The sequence below is a fragment of the Periplaneta americana genome, chromosome 3 (genome assembly GCF_040183065.1).
Source record: "Periplaneta americana isolate PAMFEO1 chromosome 3, P.americana_PAMFEO1_priV1, whole genome shotgun sequence".
NCBI classification, from domain to species: domain Eukaryota; kingdom Metazoa; phylum Arthropoda; class Insecta; order Blattodea; family Blattidae; genus Periplaneta; species Periplaneta americana.
In genome coordinates, this window is record NC_091119.1 from 3,473,183 (window position 1) to 3,491,209 (window position 18,027).

The 18,027-nt window shown below is 35.2% G+C and overlaps 2 protein-coding genes across 8 annotated transcripts in view; both read right to left on the bottom strand.

Moving 5' to 3' along the window:
- The window catches only part of LOC138695759 (glutathione synthetase-like), a 53,918-nt gene extending 53,026 nt beyond the window's left edge, over positions 1-892 (bottom strand). For 2 of the 6 annotated variants that reach the window (XM_069819933.1, XM_069819932.1), the window contains exon 1: positions 779-892. In XM_069819933.1, the coding sequence (XP_069676034.1) occupies positions 779-819 (41 nt within the window). In that variant the 5' untranslated portion in view covers positions 820-892. Of the gene's footprint in view, positions 1-726 lie in introns of all 6 variants that reach the window. The other 4 variants (XM_069819931.1, XM_069819934.1, XM_069819936.1 and 1 more) reach the window with 4 other exon arrangements.
- Positions 893-4,114: 3,222 nt separating this feature from the next.
- The window catches only part of LOC138695760 (clavesin-1), a 68,017-nt gene continuing 54,104 nt past the window's right edge, over positions 4,115-18,027 (bottom strand). For both annotated transcript variants that reach the window (XM_069819939.1, XM_069819940.1), the window contains exons 3-7: positions 14,956-15,177; positions 13,089-13,282; positions 11,391-11,507; positions 8,735-8,828; positions 4,115-6,155 (exon numbers count right to left, since the gene is read on the bottom strand). In XM_069819939.1, coding sequence (XP_069676040.1) covers positions 6,001-6,155; positions 8,735-8,828; positions 11,391-11,507; positions 13,089-13,282; positions 14,956-15,177 — 782 coding nt within the window. In that variant the 3' untranslated portion in view covers positions 4,115-6,000. The remainder of the gene's footprint in view (positions 6,156-8,734; positions 8,829-11,390; positions 11,508-13,088; positions 13,283-14,955; positions 15,178-18,027) is intronic.

Sequence of the window (18,027 nt, forward strand, 5' to 3'; positions counted from 1 at the left end):
ACTTGGCTTCTAGTCGAGTTATATGTACCGCAAACAAAAGTCAAACTAAGTGGCGACGTCAATTTCGCACTTCTAAGGGTGGAGAGTTGCTATGAAAATTGGTGCAATCAGATCGCATGTCCTGCATGTAAGCTTTTTGGTAGGTACCTAGATAAATATAAAGCGAGTTTTCGTAAGATCACTTATCAGTGATAGGTTAGTTCAGGCTTTTGGTATTATACGCAATTTTGGTTGGTAGGCGGGTATGGATAGAATCCTCCTTCCTTTGGTAACACAATTGGAAATAATTACTGTAAATCGCGAAGAGAAAGATACTGCGTCCAATTTCCTGTAAGTATATACATAGTAACCACACAAAACAACTGCTATAGCCTATTAAGAAGTTATGACATTTTCATATAAAGTAATCAGGCAACAAATACCGGTAAGTCAGTATACACTACCAGTATACATTTCAGACTGCATATAGGTTAAATACGATACTGCATAATGTCTGTATCACCATTATTTATTTATTATGCGAAAACGATTCTTCTTTCTTGTATCCGAAACATTACACGTTAACTCACATAGATACTTAAGGAAGAATTTGAAGGTTAGGTTGGTCATATTATTTTATTATGAAATCAATCACAAATTTGCAAATTTTGCATTCCGAATAATAAAACACAAGAAATGCCACGATTCTGGGATATTTATAGAATGTTAAACATATATTTATTTTACCCTGATAATACTGATATTGAAAACGCACGTTAACACACCAATTACACCATACCTTGCTTCTGTTACACTCTTGCCACATGACTGATGACACATGACTCCATGTCGTGACGTCACTCGTTGCTAGGAAGCCATATTTTTTTCCAAACAACTCGTTGCTAGCTACTATTCGTGTGTACTATCTTACGATGTTTTTTTTTTTTTTTCAAGCTTGGGCCCTAGATTAATATTAAAAATAGTTATATAGAGTAACGCAATTATTTCGTATATTAGTCTAATCATTGTTTAGTTGCCGTAGTTGGTAGGATTTAGTAGTCATAACACAAATAATAACTCTGAGAGTCAAAAGCAGGTTTTATCTGAATAATATTCAAGGGAAAAATTGTTCCGGGACCGGGTATCGAACCTGGGATTTTTGGCTAAGCACGCCAACACTCTACCACTGAGCTATCCAGGAATGATACACAATAACGGTTTGATTCTTCCCTTTATGTCCACACACCTGGGTTGGCAATGTCAAAATAGCATGAGAGCACACTACTGTGTGCCTTAAATAGTGGTTTCATGTTAACGAACAGAGGCGTATACTATGCGAATTTGGCTTCCAGATTTAGCTTCCTGTAAAGCTGATTTGAATAATATTCAAGGGAAAAATTGTTCTGGGACTGGGTGTCGAATCCAGGCTGTGATTGTGTATTGTTCCTGGATAGCTCAGTGTTAGGCATTGGCGCGCTTAGTCAAAGGTCTCGGGTTCGATACCCGGTCCCGGAACAATTTTTCCCTTGAACTGCCTTCATCAAAGTATCATAAAATTGTTTAAGTGTATACTTTCCTGTGTTAAGAATGCCTGAAAACTGAACTATACTGAAAGTTCCTATGAAGATCGGTCCCACTCCAAACTCTACCAGACAAAATCTGTTGTCGGGCAGTGAGCGATCGTATGCCGGTGTATGGACAGGTCTGCCCACCAGTCCCACTCCACCCCCCAATGCTTAGCTTCCATAGGCCAGGCACTTTGCACTACCATCAATAAGCGACAGAACATTACTACCTGGGAACTCTCTGTATATTTTATATGAGAGACAAGGAATTCGAATTCCGCAGATTCTCAGGAAATATGAAAATGATTGGAATGTTGAATACAGGAATAGGTTACACCTGCACAAAATTTTCAATGTCTTTAATAGGCCTACTTACTACTGCTGAGCCTGAGAGTTCTTTGTCTATGCCACCCATTTTCAACTGGTGTGCTGTGAGAAAATTAAAATAGTAAAGGTTGTACAAAAACTGGAAAAATAAAGGTAAAATAGTAAGTCCACAAGAGCGAGCGCGACACAAATCAACATTCAGTAAGCATATTCTCTCCTAAAACCCTCAAAATCCCTCCTGCCCCCCCTCCCAGATGGGAACCATTGATTTAAATTATATGAGTTTGCCATAGGATTTTAAATTACACCTTTAGTGTGTCACATGTTGGAAAAGGTTGAAGAACGCTGCTCTATGCTAAAAGGGGCGAAGAATTTTTTTAAGAAGTAGTGACACAAACTGTCTCGCTTCCTTCACAATGTTAAGTGTAGAAAAAAAATCATGATTGAAAAAAATCGCTAATTTTAATGATCCGTTAATTTTCTAATCGCAAAAAAGGAGACTCGGAATTAAGCAATTATTACACATTTTACAAATTTATTAACGGAACGACTTCAGAATACCGCGTAAGTAGATAAGTAGGCCTATGTCGTTATTACTTTAATGAATTATTTATTTTTGATCCAGGGGACATATCACTTTTTTATGTATTTATTTATTAATGCACCCTTGTGCTATCAATAAAAATATAAGTTTTAATTATTTTTAATTTGCACAGTCTTTGTACATAAGTAACTTCCGCGGTATTCTGAAGTAGGCCTATAGTATTATTAACTTATTAAAAACACATCCACCACTGTTTCGTAACTTCAATCGTACTTTAAAAATAAATATAATCTTCAACAGCAGTAGCAGTACTACCGACAAGAACTGAACCAAAGATTCATTATGGTTTTCGCTTCAATATAATAGGTACAGTATGTGAAAAAAATTAAGGCTTAACTTGCGCTGAGTTAGTTCCTCGTACTGTCGTATTCCGTATATATCTTCAATTGTTTACAGATACGAATCCTCACAGATTAGGTTAGTTTAGGATTTTTGTTATGCCTTGCTAGCCTATACGAATCTGTGCAGGATTTTCAAGCTTCAGGCAAAACCTGGTGATTTTTTGTTTTGTGATGTTGTCAGTGCTGGTCTGTAATTATGGTGGATTTCCACTTTCTAAATCATCAGCACTATCTCTGCGCTAGTTTCACCAAAATTATTAATATAAATTTCACTGTAATATATAATGATAAGTTTATAGGCTAAAAATTCCAGTCCACCCTACCAATCAAAAGCTCACGAGCAGACAGTGAATATAGAGCAAGGCTATGGACTTACTAACCTTTTCTTCTGTTTATTTTTCTTAGATCCTGCAGGGGGAAAGTCTATATATTTTCCTGAATTTCTGTGAAACAGTGAGGGACCTTCTTCTTTAATACCATTTTTGAAGTGACAACTGCAGACTAAGGAGTATTTTGACGGTTGTCTGTCAGCTCTCCTGCAAAACAATTAATAAAATCAAGTAGTACAATAGAAGCATTAGGCCTATTATAGGCTAGGCCAAATTTTCTTAACTTTAATTCGATATTTGTATAAAAGCATATCTTTTATACAAACCTAATAGCAATTATCCATTTATTGGCTTTATTCTTCTCCCTAGGAAATGAAAAAAACCTGCAAGACTCTCTCTCACTATAGTGCTTGCAGTCAGGGACAAAACACATAACCATCGCGATGTAGGTCTACCGGTATATTGAAATAACTAAGCCGTATACTGTACTATGAATATACACAGACACCAATACAGAAATTAACACAACTTGTAAAAAAAATACACTTAAGCTACTTAAACACTACTTTCATACTTTAATTTAACACTATAAAGGTGCTATGGATCTGTAACAACACAATACAGGTATTGGATTGTTTGGAAAACAAGACGGCAGTTTGGCAATCTCCATGGCAACGGCTTCCTCTGACATCAGATCACAGTTTAGTATAGTCACGAAGCTCAATACGTAGGAAATATGCATCCATAGATAGTTACTAACCACTAGGATCACTACTATCGCCTCATCACAGACAATGCGAAATAGAACTGGCACAGTCTATTGTTCCTAGTACCCTCACAACTCAAGCTTCATGACTGTATATACTAGACTGTGGTACAAGTATCTTTCTCGTGCTCCTTTTTTTTTTTCTGCAGAAAAAATGAAGTAATTTAAATTGCATAATTAGTATTCTACAAAAATTGAAAACATTGTTTTGTTAACAATACAGTTTTTATTTGTATATTTAAATTGTGCTACAAAAGTGTCTTACAATAGCAATATTCCTTCACCTCATGTTAATATTGTGGGAATAATTTCTCTGTATGTGTGCTAGGAGCACGATAAGCATTAGCATTTACATATAATATTTCTCCATTGGGAATAATTATTTGTCAATATAGTATTTTATACATGTTTTGGTAACTTTATACCACCAGCAATAAGTAAAAACATATTTATATTCATCTTAAATTGTAACATATCAAAAATATACATTCTAAATATAAAATTAAGAAAACAATAGCAATATTTAACAACAACAACAACATAATATATATGTAATTAAAGCAATTACTGTACATGAATTCTATAGGTACTAAAAATAGTAGTATATACTTATCCCACAATACGACTTTCGCAATTGCTATAACTTTGGTTATCATAAAAAACACGAAACTTTCTTGTTTTGGATTAATATGTCACTGCTACTTTTACAACTGAGCTGTATCAAATTGTATGTGCAGTAAGAAAATTTGACCTTTAATTTCCCTAGATTATACTCATCTCTGGATTATATATTCATGGAGAAAAGGAGAACAGAACAGATTTTCTCTTTATATAGGTTCTGGACTGTGATAGAAGAAGAAATCTTATTCACATACATGAAGATATGTTAAAAATCTTCACTGGAACCAGTCAGTGCAAATGGACGTATATCTACTGATTACCAAGTATTTTCTCTTAGGAATTTTCCAACGAAATTATAATTTCCTGACCACATTGATACATTTTTGTTAATGTCAAAAACTAAAGGATTACAAACCTTAACTATTATACAAACTATAATATATTTCACGGTCTATTAAGATTTATGATCTATAATTGTCAGGATGTACCATGAAGTGCTGTGAATGATAAAGTCATAAGCCATAAAATACGTGCCATACTAATATTACAGGTTAACAAAAATAAGTTATGAAAAGTTCTATAATTTAGATACCAGTAAGTTAAAGTACTTAGTCTTTCCAATTAATAACTGGGTTGAATTTGAAATCGGAACTAGCATATTATGGGTTACATCTATCATTTTCAATGCTTCATACACTGGTAGTAAAGAAACTTGAAGTGATATTTACATGACCAATATGAACATGACTACCACAGTTTAAGTGATGACACTGTAGAAATGTGTCATATATGATATTTTAATATGATATAAAAGTACTTATTTGGAAACAGTATTCCTTCTTGGATAAAGCATTAATTCTTTTGTTTTGTTAAAAATTGAACACTAAACAAAGAAGGAAAACTCTTACAAAAAATATCACTTATTCCAAATTTTATTATATCTTAACATACATAAATTTTAAAGGAAAATGAAGCTTTCAGCTCCTCTCCTCATTTTGTGTATAAAAATATATTTTTCCTTTAGGTACTAGAGTGTTGTAACAAGTAATACTTTCGTCACCATTTACAATGCACATACCGTACATATTCAATAAAACTACACTATAGGTACTGCATATACGCAAATATGTATGTGTGATATAACAGAACAGAATCAGAATAAAAAACTGTATACGACTACACACATTTTCCCTGTTCCAGACTAAATTTACATTTGAATACTGGTACATAAAATAAAACAGAAACAAAATATGTGCATTTGAAGACGAGATATCAAACAATGTTATGAATAAATTTGATGTTGCTAAGATAAAAGCAAGCACAAAAATATGAATATTTGTATAAAAATACTCGTATAAAACTAACATGTTTGATTTCTTAAATCTTACATAAACAACAATTTTTAAAAATCCACGACTTAATAATACATCAATAAAATTCTTGGACTAGATTCCATTGCTGAAGTAATTCAGTCAACCTGCAGTTGACGAAAGCTCCCAGCTATGCCAGCAAGTTCATCTTCCATGTCTGCAACGTATTTTGCTTTGGGGTTCACTTCAATTTCCATTTTATCCAACGTTTTTATTATTTCACGTCTCTCTTGCAATCGCTTTTGAAACTGAGCTGTAAAAATTTGAAAACATTTCTGTATTTTAACATGTTGTATCCAAGCACGTATTAAAAGATGAATATGGGATACAAAAATACCAAACTGATAAATACTGACCAGAGCTGCAGTGGGAACTGCCTCAGCCGATAAGACAACACCTACAGCCAGACGAGGAAGTGGGCAAGTGGGGTTAACTGGTTTTGACTTGATTCTCACGCGACACAATTCGTGTTGTTTGAACAATGCAAGCAACTACACTTGTAGACTACAGTCTGTTAAGAATAAATGGCAAATAATAGGCCTAATTATTCTACATCTTGATTACACAACTTTTAACACTGTATCACTTCGGAATATGTATGATAAGAACTTTCTTGTGTTAAATTTTAACGTACCTTGTTAACATGTTTCGACCTATTTTCGGTCATCTTCGGAACTGGTCGTTGTTGGTCTTGGCGCCTCTTGTTTCCTGTGAGGGTGCGTTCGTAGTGTAGAGTCGAAGAGTGTGTGTGTTTTGAAATTGATTGTGTGTTGAGAATATTGGGGTGTGTTTTCGTGTGTCTGTATATTTCATTTTGTTCTAGTGTGTTGAGTTTCTGGCTTTTTGGTTGGATGTGCAGTATTTCCATGTCTGTGTTGATGTCTCTGTAGGTGTGGTTGGCATTTGTGATGTGTTCTGCATATGTGGAGGTGTTTTGTAATTTTGTTATGGCTGTGATGTGTTCTTTGTAACGTGTTTGAAATGATCTGCCTGTCTGTCCTATGTAGAAGTTGTTGCAGGTGCTACATTTGAGTTTGTATACGCCTGTGTGGTTGTATTTGTTTGTTTGTGTGTTGAGATGTTTTTGTAGAGTGTTATTTGTTCTGTATGCGATGTTAGTGTGATGTATTTTTGTGTTCTTGTGTTTGTGTTGTATTCTTCTGTTTTTTGTGTTTTTGTTTTGTCTTACGTATTATGTTGTCTATTATGTTAGGGTTCTATCCGTTTTCTTGTGCTATGTATTTGATTGTGTTTAGTTCTTCGTTGTAATCCTGTTGGTTCATTGGTATGTTGAGTAGTCTGTGTACCATTGTTCGGAATGCAGCTTGTTTGTGTTGTGTGGGGTGGTTGGATGTGTTGTGTATGTGTGTTGTTGTTGTTGTGGGTTTTCTGTATACTTTGAATGTGTGTTTGTTGTCTACTTTTATTATTGTGATACACTCTTTGGCTCTACACTACGAACGCACCCACACAGGAAACAAGAGGCGCCAAGACCAACAACGACCAGTTCCGAAGATGACCGAAAATAGGTCGAAACATGTTAACAAGATTCGTTAAAATTTAACACAAGAAAGTTCTTATCATATATATTCCGAACTAATTATTCTAGTCCACATCAGGTGTTCATTAATTATTCGTATGTCCATACAGAATCTGTTCTTGCTGTCAGGAGATTATTTCAAGAGATATTCCTAGGTGATGAGTTCCAAGTCGTGGGACGATTCATAAATTAGTTAATAAATTTCGGGGAAACGGAAAGTGTTCAAGATAAGAAGTGAAGAAGGCGACGTACAGTGCTCACAGTGTCATTGGACATAGCTTGGAAAATTCCCCTAAGAAATCTAAGCAGATGCCAGAAATTTATGGGAAATGACTCACTCTAGCATAACTGAACTATGGCTGGCAGGAAGTGATAGCTTATCGGCTGTCACAATCCCTGCCGCAGATCTGGTCAGATAATAATTGAATGTTCCAGTAATTGATTTCATTATCAGTGCATATATTTTCTTTATTTACAACAATCAAGTATCATATAAATAAATCTCTTATGTTATTACAAAACTTCATTCATGTTTAAAATTACTTTTCGTATATGTCAGTTAAAATTGAAGAGTCCACTGCAAGAATGATGGATGTCACTTTCTTGTCGAAAATGAACCAAGACTGTCAATGCATAGCTTAAGACATATAGAATGTACATAGAGAGTTACATGGCATTAACACTGATAGTCATTGTCCAGTAATGATCGGAAAATCACAGTTAAGCTTTGAGCGCTAAGCATTTCAAACTTTCAATTGCTTCTCCTGAAAAATGTATTCCAAATGACATCCATCATTCTTGCAGTGGACTCTTCAATTATGACCAAAACCAGCATTGCACAAAAAAGTTAACGATTTACACATTATGCACGTGTTAACTAAAGGAGAAGAGGATTAAAAATATTGAACTGCAGGCATAGTACAAACTTATTTTTCATGTTCTATAAAATTTATAATCTATTTTAAATTTGAGGATGGTATGATGAAGCACCGAAACAGCTGTAAGCTGCACAGACTTACATAATTAATACGAGTAAGTCCGCTAGTTAATCAATTACTTAAAATTTATAAGTTACTTGGTGTGGAGATGAGCAAAATATGAAAAGTGATTATTTAAAATGTTAAAAAATATAAACCTTACAAATACCAGTAGTTTAATTAAATATGAATATGGCAGTAAAATAATTTGTAATATTGTTATGACTTTGAGTAGAATCAGACATTATTGTAAAATAATCCGAAAGATTAGCTGTACGGTACTTAGGAAAATTGGTAAAAGTAACAGAATCTTACCAATCATATCAGATAGAGGGATTTCTCCACCATATTCTTTTGGAAGAATTTTCTGATTTACCGCATCTTTTAGGTCATCAATACTTGCGTGTAACTGCAACATGAGAATAGGAATAATTATTTTCACCACTAAATTATGCTTAAGATCTAATGCACATAAGTAAAAGATTTCTTCCATGCCTTCCTGATGGAAGTAGCCTACTGTAGAATGTATGTAGGTACTTTCCTAACCACTGGATGGGAAACTGTGTTATCTCCAGTGCTGAGTTGGAAGTTAAGATCAGGAGAAAACTTTTTCGTCTTTAGGTACTTATGATGGAATTTGTGTCAGTTCAGTGTACAGCCAGTTGAAACATTTACTGAACTAATATGGTTCTTATGCAACCTGTACTAAAGGTTGGTTGGTCAGTCAGTTTGTTTGACAGGAAGTCAGTTGTTTGCTTAGTAAGTTCAAGAGTCAAGTCAGCCAAACAGATTCCTTACATATCTTGAATCTTGAAATGCTGTACTTTCCCTTTGAAATTTTATAAGTGAAAAGTTAGTATGAATTTTAAGTTGTTATTTCTTCTTATGTCAAAGACCATTCTGGGACTGTAAAGGGATACCTTTGCTTTGTATATTCTTATGGGCAGCATTATTTAAGTAGGTATATACAGAGCGTTCGCCTACGGGTGAGGCCAGGAAAGCGGCATGTACTGATACGCCGCTTTGTGCGCGGCGCAGTTGTTGAGACACGCTTGACAATCAAGGACATCAAGGTCGACAAGTTATCAGTTGTGAGCCAGATGTTGCAGTATTTAACACGTACAGTGCAGTTTCTTGACACAGTTGCTTAAATATTCAGCGTTGTGTAAAATTTGTTAACAATGCAAAACACAAAATTCACGCTTGAACAGAGAGTTTTTACGTATGATGCATATGTGAAAACAGAGTCATGTAGAGAGGTGCGTAGGCAATTTGAAGTGAAATATCCGGGTGCTCCAATTCAGGGTAGAGAAACTGTTAGACGTCCTGTTAACAAATTACAGACAACAGGGTCGATAAATGCTATAATTCCTAAGCGAAAGCGAAGAGTATTGACGGAAGTAAAAATTGATGAAATCAGTGCATAATTTACACACTCTCCTAATAAATCTCTAAGACGTGTTTCACAGGAAGTTAGTGTTTCAAAAACATCAGTCTTTACCAGTGGCGGCTCGTAGTCAAATGTCCAGGGTAGGCAAAATTTACAGGACATTTTTATGTAATTCCCGCGATTCAATGACAGCTCGCTTTCATCATGCCCCCCGAAAACTTAACTCTTGCTTACATAACAATACTGTTACATCAATGAGCCGTCTCATAATTTGTCGGTTTTTTCTAGTTTATTGTTATACTGTTGTCTTGCAACCCTTTTTGTTCAGACAACATTTCCGAAATTGGATTCAAATTCTTTTCAATGTCATTACGACGCGAAAACGGACAACGTAACAGTTTACTTATTATATCAGTCATAATATAATATTATTGTTATCACTTACATTAACTATAAATCACCAAATATACGTAACATTAATATACAGTACGTACTTGCAAAAATCACATTTTCTAAAATACACTGTTTAAAAAACATCTTTTAAAACACACTGTTTAAAAACTGTTATACTACTCGTAACAATCTACGTTCCAACTCGTGAAACTTTCAAACAGAAATTTCGCAAATCGTAGGTGTTCGATAATGCTCGTGGGTTCTCGTTAGGGCAGGCAGAATTCTAGCGCGCTGGCTTCAGCATAGAACGCATGCGCTAAGAAAGCATTTAGAATAGCGATCTCTTTTAATGCTTACTCCAGGGCCAGCTTTGAAGTTACGTGGAAGGTCGGCTAACTTCGCTTCTGCCTACCTTCTGACGCATCGTGATCTGTCCAGTGTATTCTTGTCGCATAAATCGAACTGCCAGTAGTAAGCAACGTCCAACTAACCCTAAAAAAATCCCATTCATAGTTAATTGAAGAATTTCTAAGCACCTAGACAAGAGTATATAATTATATAAGGTTTTCCAAATGTGTTGGGGTAGTTAATAAATATCCACTTTTAGGTTTTTCTAAATGTGTTGAGGTAGGCTTAGCCTACCCTGCCTGCCCTGAGGAGCCGCCTCTGGTCTTTACTGCTGCTAAACTTTTAAAATTAAAACCCTACAGAGTATAGTATAGAAAGCGGAAGCTTACGGATAGACGATTCCTGCAAGCGACACCGCAGGCATGCCGCTTTCCTGGCCCCACCCGTAGGCAAACGCTCTGTATATGTAATGTAAAACAATGCAATACAATACAGTATAACTCCAATAATAAAATTCTGGCGATAATAAGAAACCAGGCATTATTGAAGGTTATATTAAGTTGTGACTAACAATATTATAACTGTCTGCAATTCTAATGAAATGAGACGTAAATATTATGATTATAAGAGCGAGAAAATACGGTAAGTGTAAATTGTAAAATAAAAATAATGATTATTCATCTTATTTTCATATAAATTAAGTAAAACATTCCAAAATCATCATATGATTTCATACACGAACTCTTTTTTATAGTATTTTTGCAATATTTTATACACATTGATTAGTGCATTAAAACATATTTCTTCAAGTTGTGTTACATAAAATTACTATTGCCTTACCTTGATACGATCCTTCAGCTTATCACTGAGAAGAGCAATAAAAAATTCAAAAACTTTATTCGCATAGTGAGGGACATTGAAGAAGTGAGTTGCTTTATGACGCATCGGTGTGGAATTCTGTGGACAAAATCATTATTTCATTACTATTAGTTCTACTTGGAGGATTTGGTAAAGAACTGTTTTCAGAACATGGGAGGAGTGATAGTAGGAGGAAGAAGAATAAAGTGCATAAGTTTTTCTGATATGGCGTTGTTAGCAGAAGAGGAAATTGATACTAAAGGATATGCTACTGGAGCTAAATGACAGCTGTGAACAGTATGGGATGAAGATAAATGCAAATAAGACAAAGAGTATAGTCATAGGAAGAAAAAAAATACATGAGATAAACTTTCAAATTCTAAATGAGGCAGTAGAACAAGTGGACAGCTTCAAATACTTGGGATGTACTATAAGCAGTAACATGAGCTGCTGCCAGGAAGTCAAAAGGAGGATAGCAATGGCCAAGGAAGCTTTTAATAGAAAAAGGAGCATCTTCTGCGGCCCTCTGGAAAAAGAACTAAGGACGAGACTAGTGGAGTGCTTTGTATGGAGTGTGGCATTTTATGGGGCAGAAACATGGACATTACGACGAAGTGAAGAGAAACGAATAGAAGCATTTGAAATGTGAATATGGAGAAGAATGGAACGTGTGAAGTGGACAGATAGAATAAGAAATGAAGCTGTGTTGGAAAGAGTGGGTGAAGAAAGCATGATGCTGAAACTGATCAGAAAGAGGAAAAGGAATTGGTTGGGTCACTGGCTGAGAAGAAACTGCCTACTGAAGGATGCACTGGAAGGAATGGTGAATGGGAGAAGAGTTCTGGGCAGAAGAAGATATCAGATCACAGATGACATTAAGATATATGGATCATATGAGGAAACAAAGAGGAAGACAGAAAATAGGAAAGACGGGAGAAAGCTGGGTTTGTAGTGAAAGACCTGCTCTTGGGCAGAACACTAAATAAAAAAAAAATTAGAGAACTTTAAATATTTAAAATAAAAGCGATTAAATCTTTGAAGAGGAAAATAACAAGGTTAAATATTCTTTATTGTCGCGTTGTTTTAATATAAATTAATATAAAATCAATACTTTCAAAATCCTTCTATATATGTACAAAAATAAAGAATTGTAGGTAGGCTACATATTAAAATATTTGGTGAAACGAGCGTTGAGCGGATTCTGCCGATTTTGGAATAGACACCGACGTACTTGAACTGCCAACATAGAAAACAAAAAATCACACTCAATCGCTTTCACCTTCATCTTGACGGGAAAATAAAAGCCTAAACTAACCTAACCTAACCTAAGTGCGTCAGTGTCTATTCCAAAATCGGCGGAATCCGCTCAACGCTCGTTTAACCAAATATTTTACAAATGTAATCTTCATCTTATGATGTACTCTATAACAAAGTCGCCAGTATGAAAGGATAATTCCAAGCCTTTGGCGTGAAATGAACTCGATAGCTCAGTGGTAGAGCGCCTGACCGGAGAACAGGAAGTCGCAGGTTCGATTCCCGCTCGAGGTTGTGAAATTTTTCTTTCATACCATGGCATGATTGTGACTATAATAGTATTTAAATTCAAAAATATTTTACTTTATCACGTAGTTGTTCCCTAATGTCGGAACAGCGTCACACAAGATGGAAGCTGTTGATTACCTGTATGCACCGCAGGATCTTGCGGATGTCACTCAGTGACCACAGACTAATGTGGCCCATAGTCAGTCCGGACTCATCATTGCAGTATGAGTAGCCTCGTATCTGATTTTCTTCGTCGTCCATGAGGCACTCCACAACCACACTGTGGGCTCGCGCCATGTGCGCAGATGTGTACTTGTAGGGGTCGAATCGTGCTGTGAAAACAGTCACATTACTATTTTAGACGACGGAATCTTTCAAATTCTTTCTAATATTTATTGAACGTACTTAGTTATTACATGACACTTCTTTCCTTTCGCTTTGAAAAGCGTCTACATGCACTTAGACTTAAGATTAATTTAAGGTTCTCTTTATTATGTTTTACTAATTAATGTTTCACAAAGAATATAAAATTAATCTTTCGTGGGTTTCTGGTGTCTCAGGCAATAAAGGTGCTAAGGCTGCAGCTCTCCCGTATTTCAGCTCATTTTATTGCCAGCTATAATTTCCTGTATTTTTCTGGGTTTCTCTCAAATTCTTTGCAATATGGTTAAGTAAAATAACACTGGTACCTTAATTACTAGATATTACAATACCGGTATCTTCTTTTTATACCTATTTCAAGTTTTATGGGAGGTGTGTAAAGAGCGAAGAACAGAAAACATTCTATAAATGCATCAAGCTGTTGATATTTTTTAGGTTTCTTTCTCTGAATTGTATTATTATTCTGTAATATATTAGGAAATTCTCATAAATTGTTAATCAAATCAATATTTGTGATCAGTGTGTTACAATTTTCATCTAGATATTAGCCTAATTTTGATAATCTTGACTCTCAATTGTAAACTCTAAGGAGTATTTGTGATCATTTTGTTTTATGTTTAGTGTTGTAATAGAATAATTTTCATTTTTGCACTATAATTTCACACGTGTAATTTGACAATGTCATTAGCTTTTGCTATAACGACAGCTAATAAATACTATACTATACTATACTATACTACTATACTACTACTATACTTCACATCTGAGGTAGGCCAAAAAAAGTCAAGAATATCCTATTCAATAATAAAAATATAAATAAATAAATTGCTCATATTATGCAAGAAACTCATTTCAATACGATTTCATCCAGTTTTTTGTAAACTCATATGGGAATACGTAACACGAAACTTTCATTTTCTGAACTGCACATGAAAGAAGTGTTTTGAAATTAACACACTGCAATAGGGTTCAAGCATTGCAATTTATTTTGCAAAAATTCTCATGAATTAATCGTGTGTAATATATCTTTGCTATTTAAAAAGAATCAGTATATGTGATTGAAGAACTATTAAATGGAACCAGTCATTTAGAAGTATTAGGCCCACTTGCCAAGCAACTAACAACACTCTGAAATTGAACTATAAGAGAACATTTATGTATAACTCTTTGCCAATACAAAAGTAGTCTTCACAATTGATCATAAAAAGCGGGCAATTCTTCATTATAAGAGCGACTCATGTATTCTTGCCTAGCTTTTAAATTTGTTTGTAGAGAGAGCGAAACTCTGTATATTTTGAGACTAGCACAGAAAAGTTTAATGTTTAAAGAAATAGAATAATAAAATTTTCGTAAATGTTACGATTAGCCTAATTTACTTAAAATACAATAATTCATATATATATATATATATATGGATATCTGTATGTTTTTCTAAACAAGTTTCCAATTGGAGCTTTAATTCTGCAATAAAGCACAAGACTTTGAAACTCGTCAAGGTAAATCCTAAAGATTAACACAGTAAGGAAGTTATAAATGTAATCAGTGAGGAATGTGACTTTGAATTTAATATCTCTATTCAAGAAAAAAAAAACATTAATTATTTTTGTTTTCAGACTTTTCCTACCTGCGCAAGTCAAGATGACCTGTCTGCCAAAATCATCTCGCTGTGGGAGAGGTACGATGTAGCCCTGTTCAAGGAGCTCGGAGATAGCAGGATCATCCACATCAAGTCCTCGGAACCAGTGAGGGTACAGCTGTCGGATTACCAGATAACGCTCCAACATCTCCTGGGCCAGAGGAATGCTGAATTTCTTAGTGCGGAGAAAGCGAAGAAGGAACGGAGAATCTGAGGAATTTACATCAAGTGCCGTCAGCAATGCAACAACATACAGTACTTCATCAATGTAGCCTGATTCAACATGCTGTGTGCGAGTGAGTGAGTTGAGTGAGTGGAGTGAGTGAGTGAGTGAGCGAGTTGAGTGAGTGAGTTGAGTGAGTGAGTTAGTTGAGTGAGTGAGTTGAATGAGTGGAGTGAGTTGAGTGAGAGAGTTGAGTGAATGAGTGAGTGGAGTGAGTGAGTTGAGTGAGTGAGAGAGTTGAGTGAGGTGAGTGAGTTGAGTGAATGAGTTGAGTGAGTGAGAGAGGTGAGTGAGTTAAGTGAGTGAGAGAGTTGAGTGAGGTGAGTGAGTGAGAGAGTTGAGTGAATGAGTGAGTGAGTGGAGTGAGTGAGTTGAGTGAGTGAGAGAGTTGAGTGAGGTGAGTGAGTGAGGTGAGTTGAGTGAGTGAGTTGAATGAGTGGAGTGAGTTGAGTGAGTGAGTGAGTGAGTGAGAGAGTTGAGTGAATGAGTGAGTGAGTTGAGCGAGTGAGAGAGTTGAGTGAGGTGAGTGAGTTGAGTGAGTGAGTGAGTTGAGTGAGGTGAGTGAGTTGAGTGAATGAGTGAGTGAGCGAGTGAGTGTAAATTGAGACGTGAGCTATCAATTTACTGATTAGTCAAACATTTTACATCAATACTTACATAAAGTTGAAAAACTAAAATGAAATATGGAAAGCTGTACCTATTTCAAGTTCCTTACCTGATATTTGCGACCGAATGTTTAAAAAGTCTCAGAAAGGCCAGTGTTGATATCTTAAAATATAAATATGATACAGACTAGTATCTTGTGGCAGAGAATTATGGTAAATTCTTCTTCTAATTGAATTTTAGTACAGTATTTATTTCATACTGATTATTCTGTTTTAAACTTAGGCTATTTGTCAAGTGTATCGATTTTACTACCACACCTTAAAAAAGTGTAGGGTTTTTTTTTTTTCAATTAATTTTAAATTACAATTCCCCTGGTAGCGAACAGTGTCTGTCTGTCTGCGAAATGATTTCCTCCTAAATTGTTAGGCGAATATTTTCATATATACATCTTAATTACACAACTTATAACACTACATCACTTCGGAATATGTATTATATGTCTTTCTCTTGTTAAATTTTACTGTACCTGGTTAACATGTTTCGGCCTGTTATTGGCCTTCTTCAGAACTGGTTCACTTTCTGGAGGGCCCTCGTCATTGCGCTCAGTGAACATAATTTGTATAAGCACTTGTTTTGACATTATTAACATGGTGGAAGAAAAAAATAACATTTTTATCTGTGTGCAGACACATGAATTTAATACTTTTTTTTTAATTAGAAGAATCCGATGGTAGAATCAGTTCTGAAGAAGGCCAATAACAGGCCGAAACATGTTAAGCAGATACGGTAAAATTTAACACGAGAAAGACATATAATACATATTCCGATCATTTTCATATTGAAAATTTATCAATCAGCGTTTTCAGAAAAGCACATGAGATCTCATAATAAAGTATTGCTCGTAAAACAAAAGTGTCTAATTTAATTGAAATCCTCACACAAAAATTGTACCAAATGTCGATTTCTCCGAATTGAGCTACAATGATTTTCTTCTTCTGTTTTTTTTTTTTTTTTTTTTTTTTGTAAAACTACCGCATAAAAACCATATGAACAGTATGATAAAATGCTTCTTTCAGAACAGTAATTCTCAAATAATAGTATATTATGAATCAAGTTCATAATTTTATACTTAATGGTACGAGTCAATGTTTAGGAAACTTGTTTCTCTCATTTCTTAATTCTGACGAGTGCAATAGCTGTATAACATTATAGACGTGTTTCATACGTTATTTTGTATGACAGCATTATACAACAATTAGGTCTAATAAAGAAATAACATCAGATTTGTAATGATGGATAGTTTGACGTCATGGTCTACGAAGAAAAAAGTTGGTATGACAACAATGATGTACTAAATAATATTATAGATGGCAAATCGTTTCATATGTTAACTTTATGGCACAAGTTATGCCGTCATAATAGAAGCCATGACGTTTTAGTGTTGACATGGTACCTGATGTGTTACAGCACTGGAACAATAATAACAATAATGTGGCATATTATGCACGATTTTCATTAATGATAAAGACTGTTAAATACAAATTTTATAATGCTCGAGTACAAATATATATTTACGATCAGAAGATACCTTTATCTATCAGATATCTATACACGCCTGCACGTCTGGGACTCTTTGACTGTAGCTCTTCAGATTTATTTAATAATTTCTATACAATTGTTTATTACTATTTAAACATTGTTATCTGAATGAATAACAATAATGGACTGTATAAGTTTCCATAGTATTGCCATTTATTTTGGCGGCCGAGTAGCTCATTTGGTAGAGCAGCTGGAAGGTCCGGGGTTCGATCCCGATTGATGACGGGATTTTCTCGTTGCCAGACTTCCAGAATGGCCCCAAGGTCCTCCGACAGCCACCAGCATAGCTCTGGTGATAGGCGCCTTTACCTATTGATCCGGAGCTGTACTCGAGCCTGGGTTCGATACCCACTTGGGCTGGTTGCCTGGTTGAGTTTTTTCCGAGGTTTTACCCAACTGTAAGATGAATATCATGTAATCCCTTAGCGAATCCTCGGCCTCATCGCCAAATATCGCAAATAGCATTTCCCTATCACCAATTCCATCAATGCTATAGAGCGTTTGGAGTTCAGTAAATATCATTGGGTGTATAGACGTCTTCTTAGCGGACATCCCCCCCCCCTCTTTGTAATGCGTGTGTATCTAATGCCTACCCACTTCACTTGCGTGATTCGGGTTCCTCTTATTGCGGA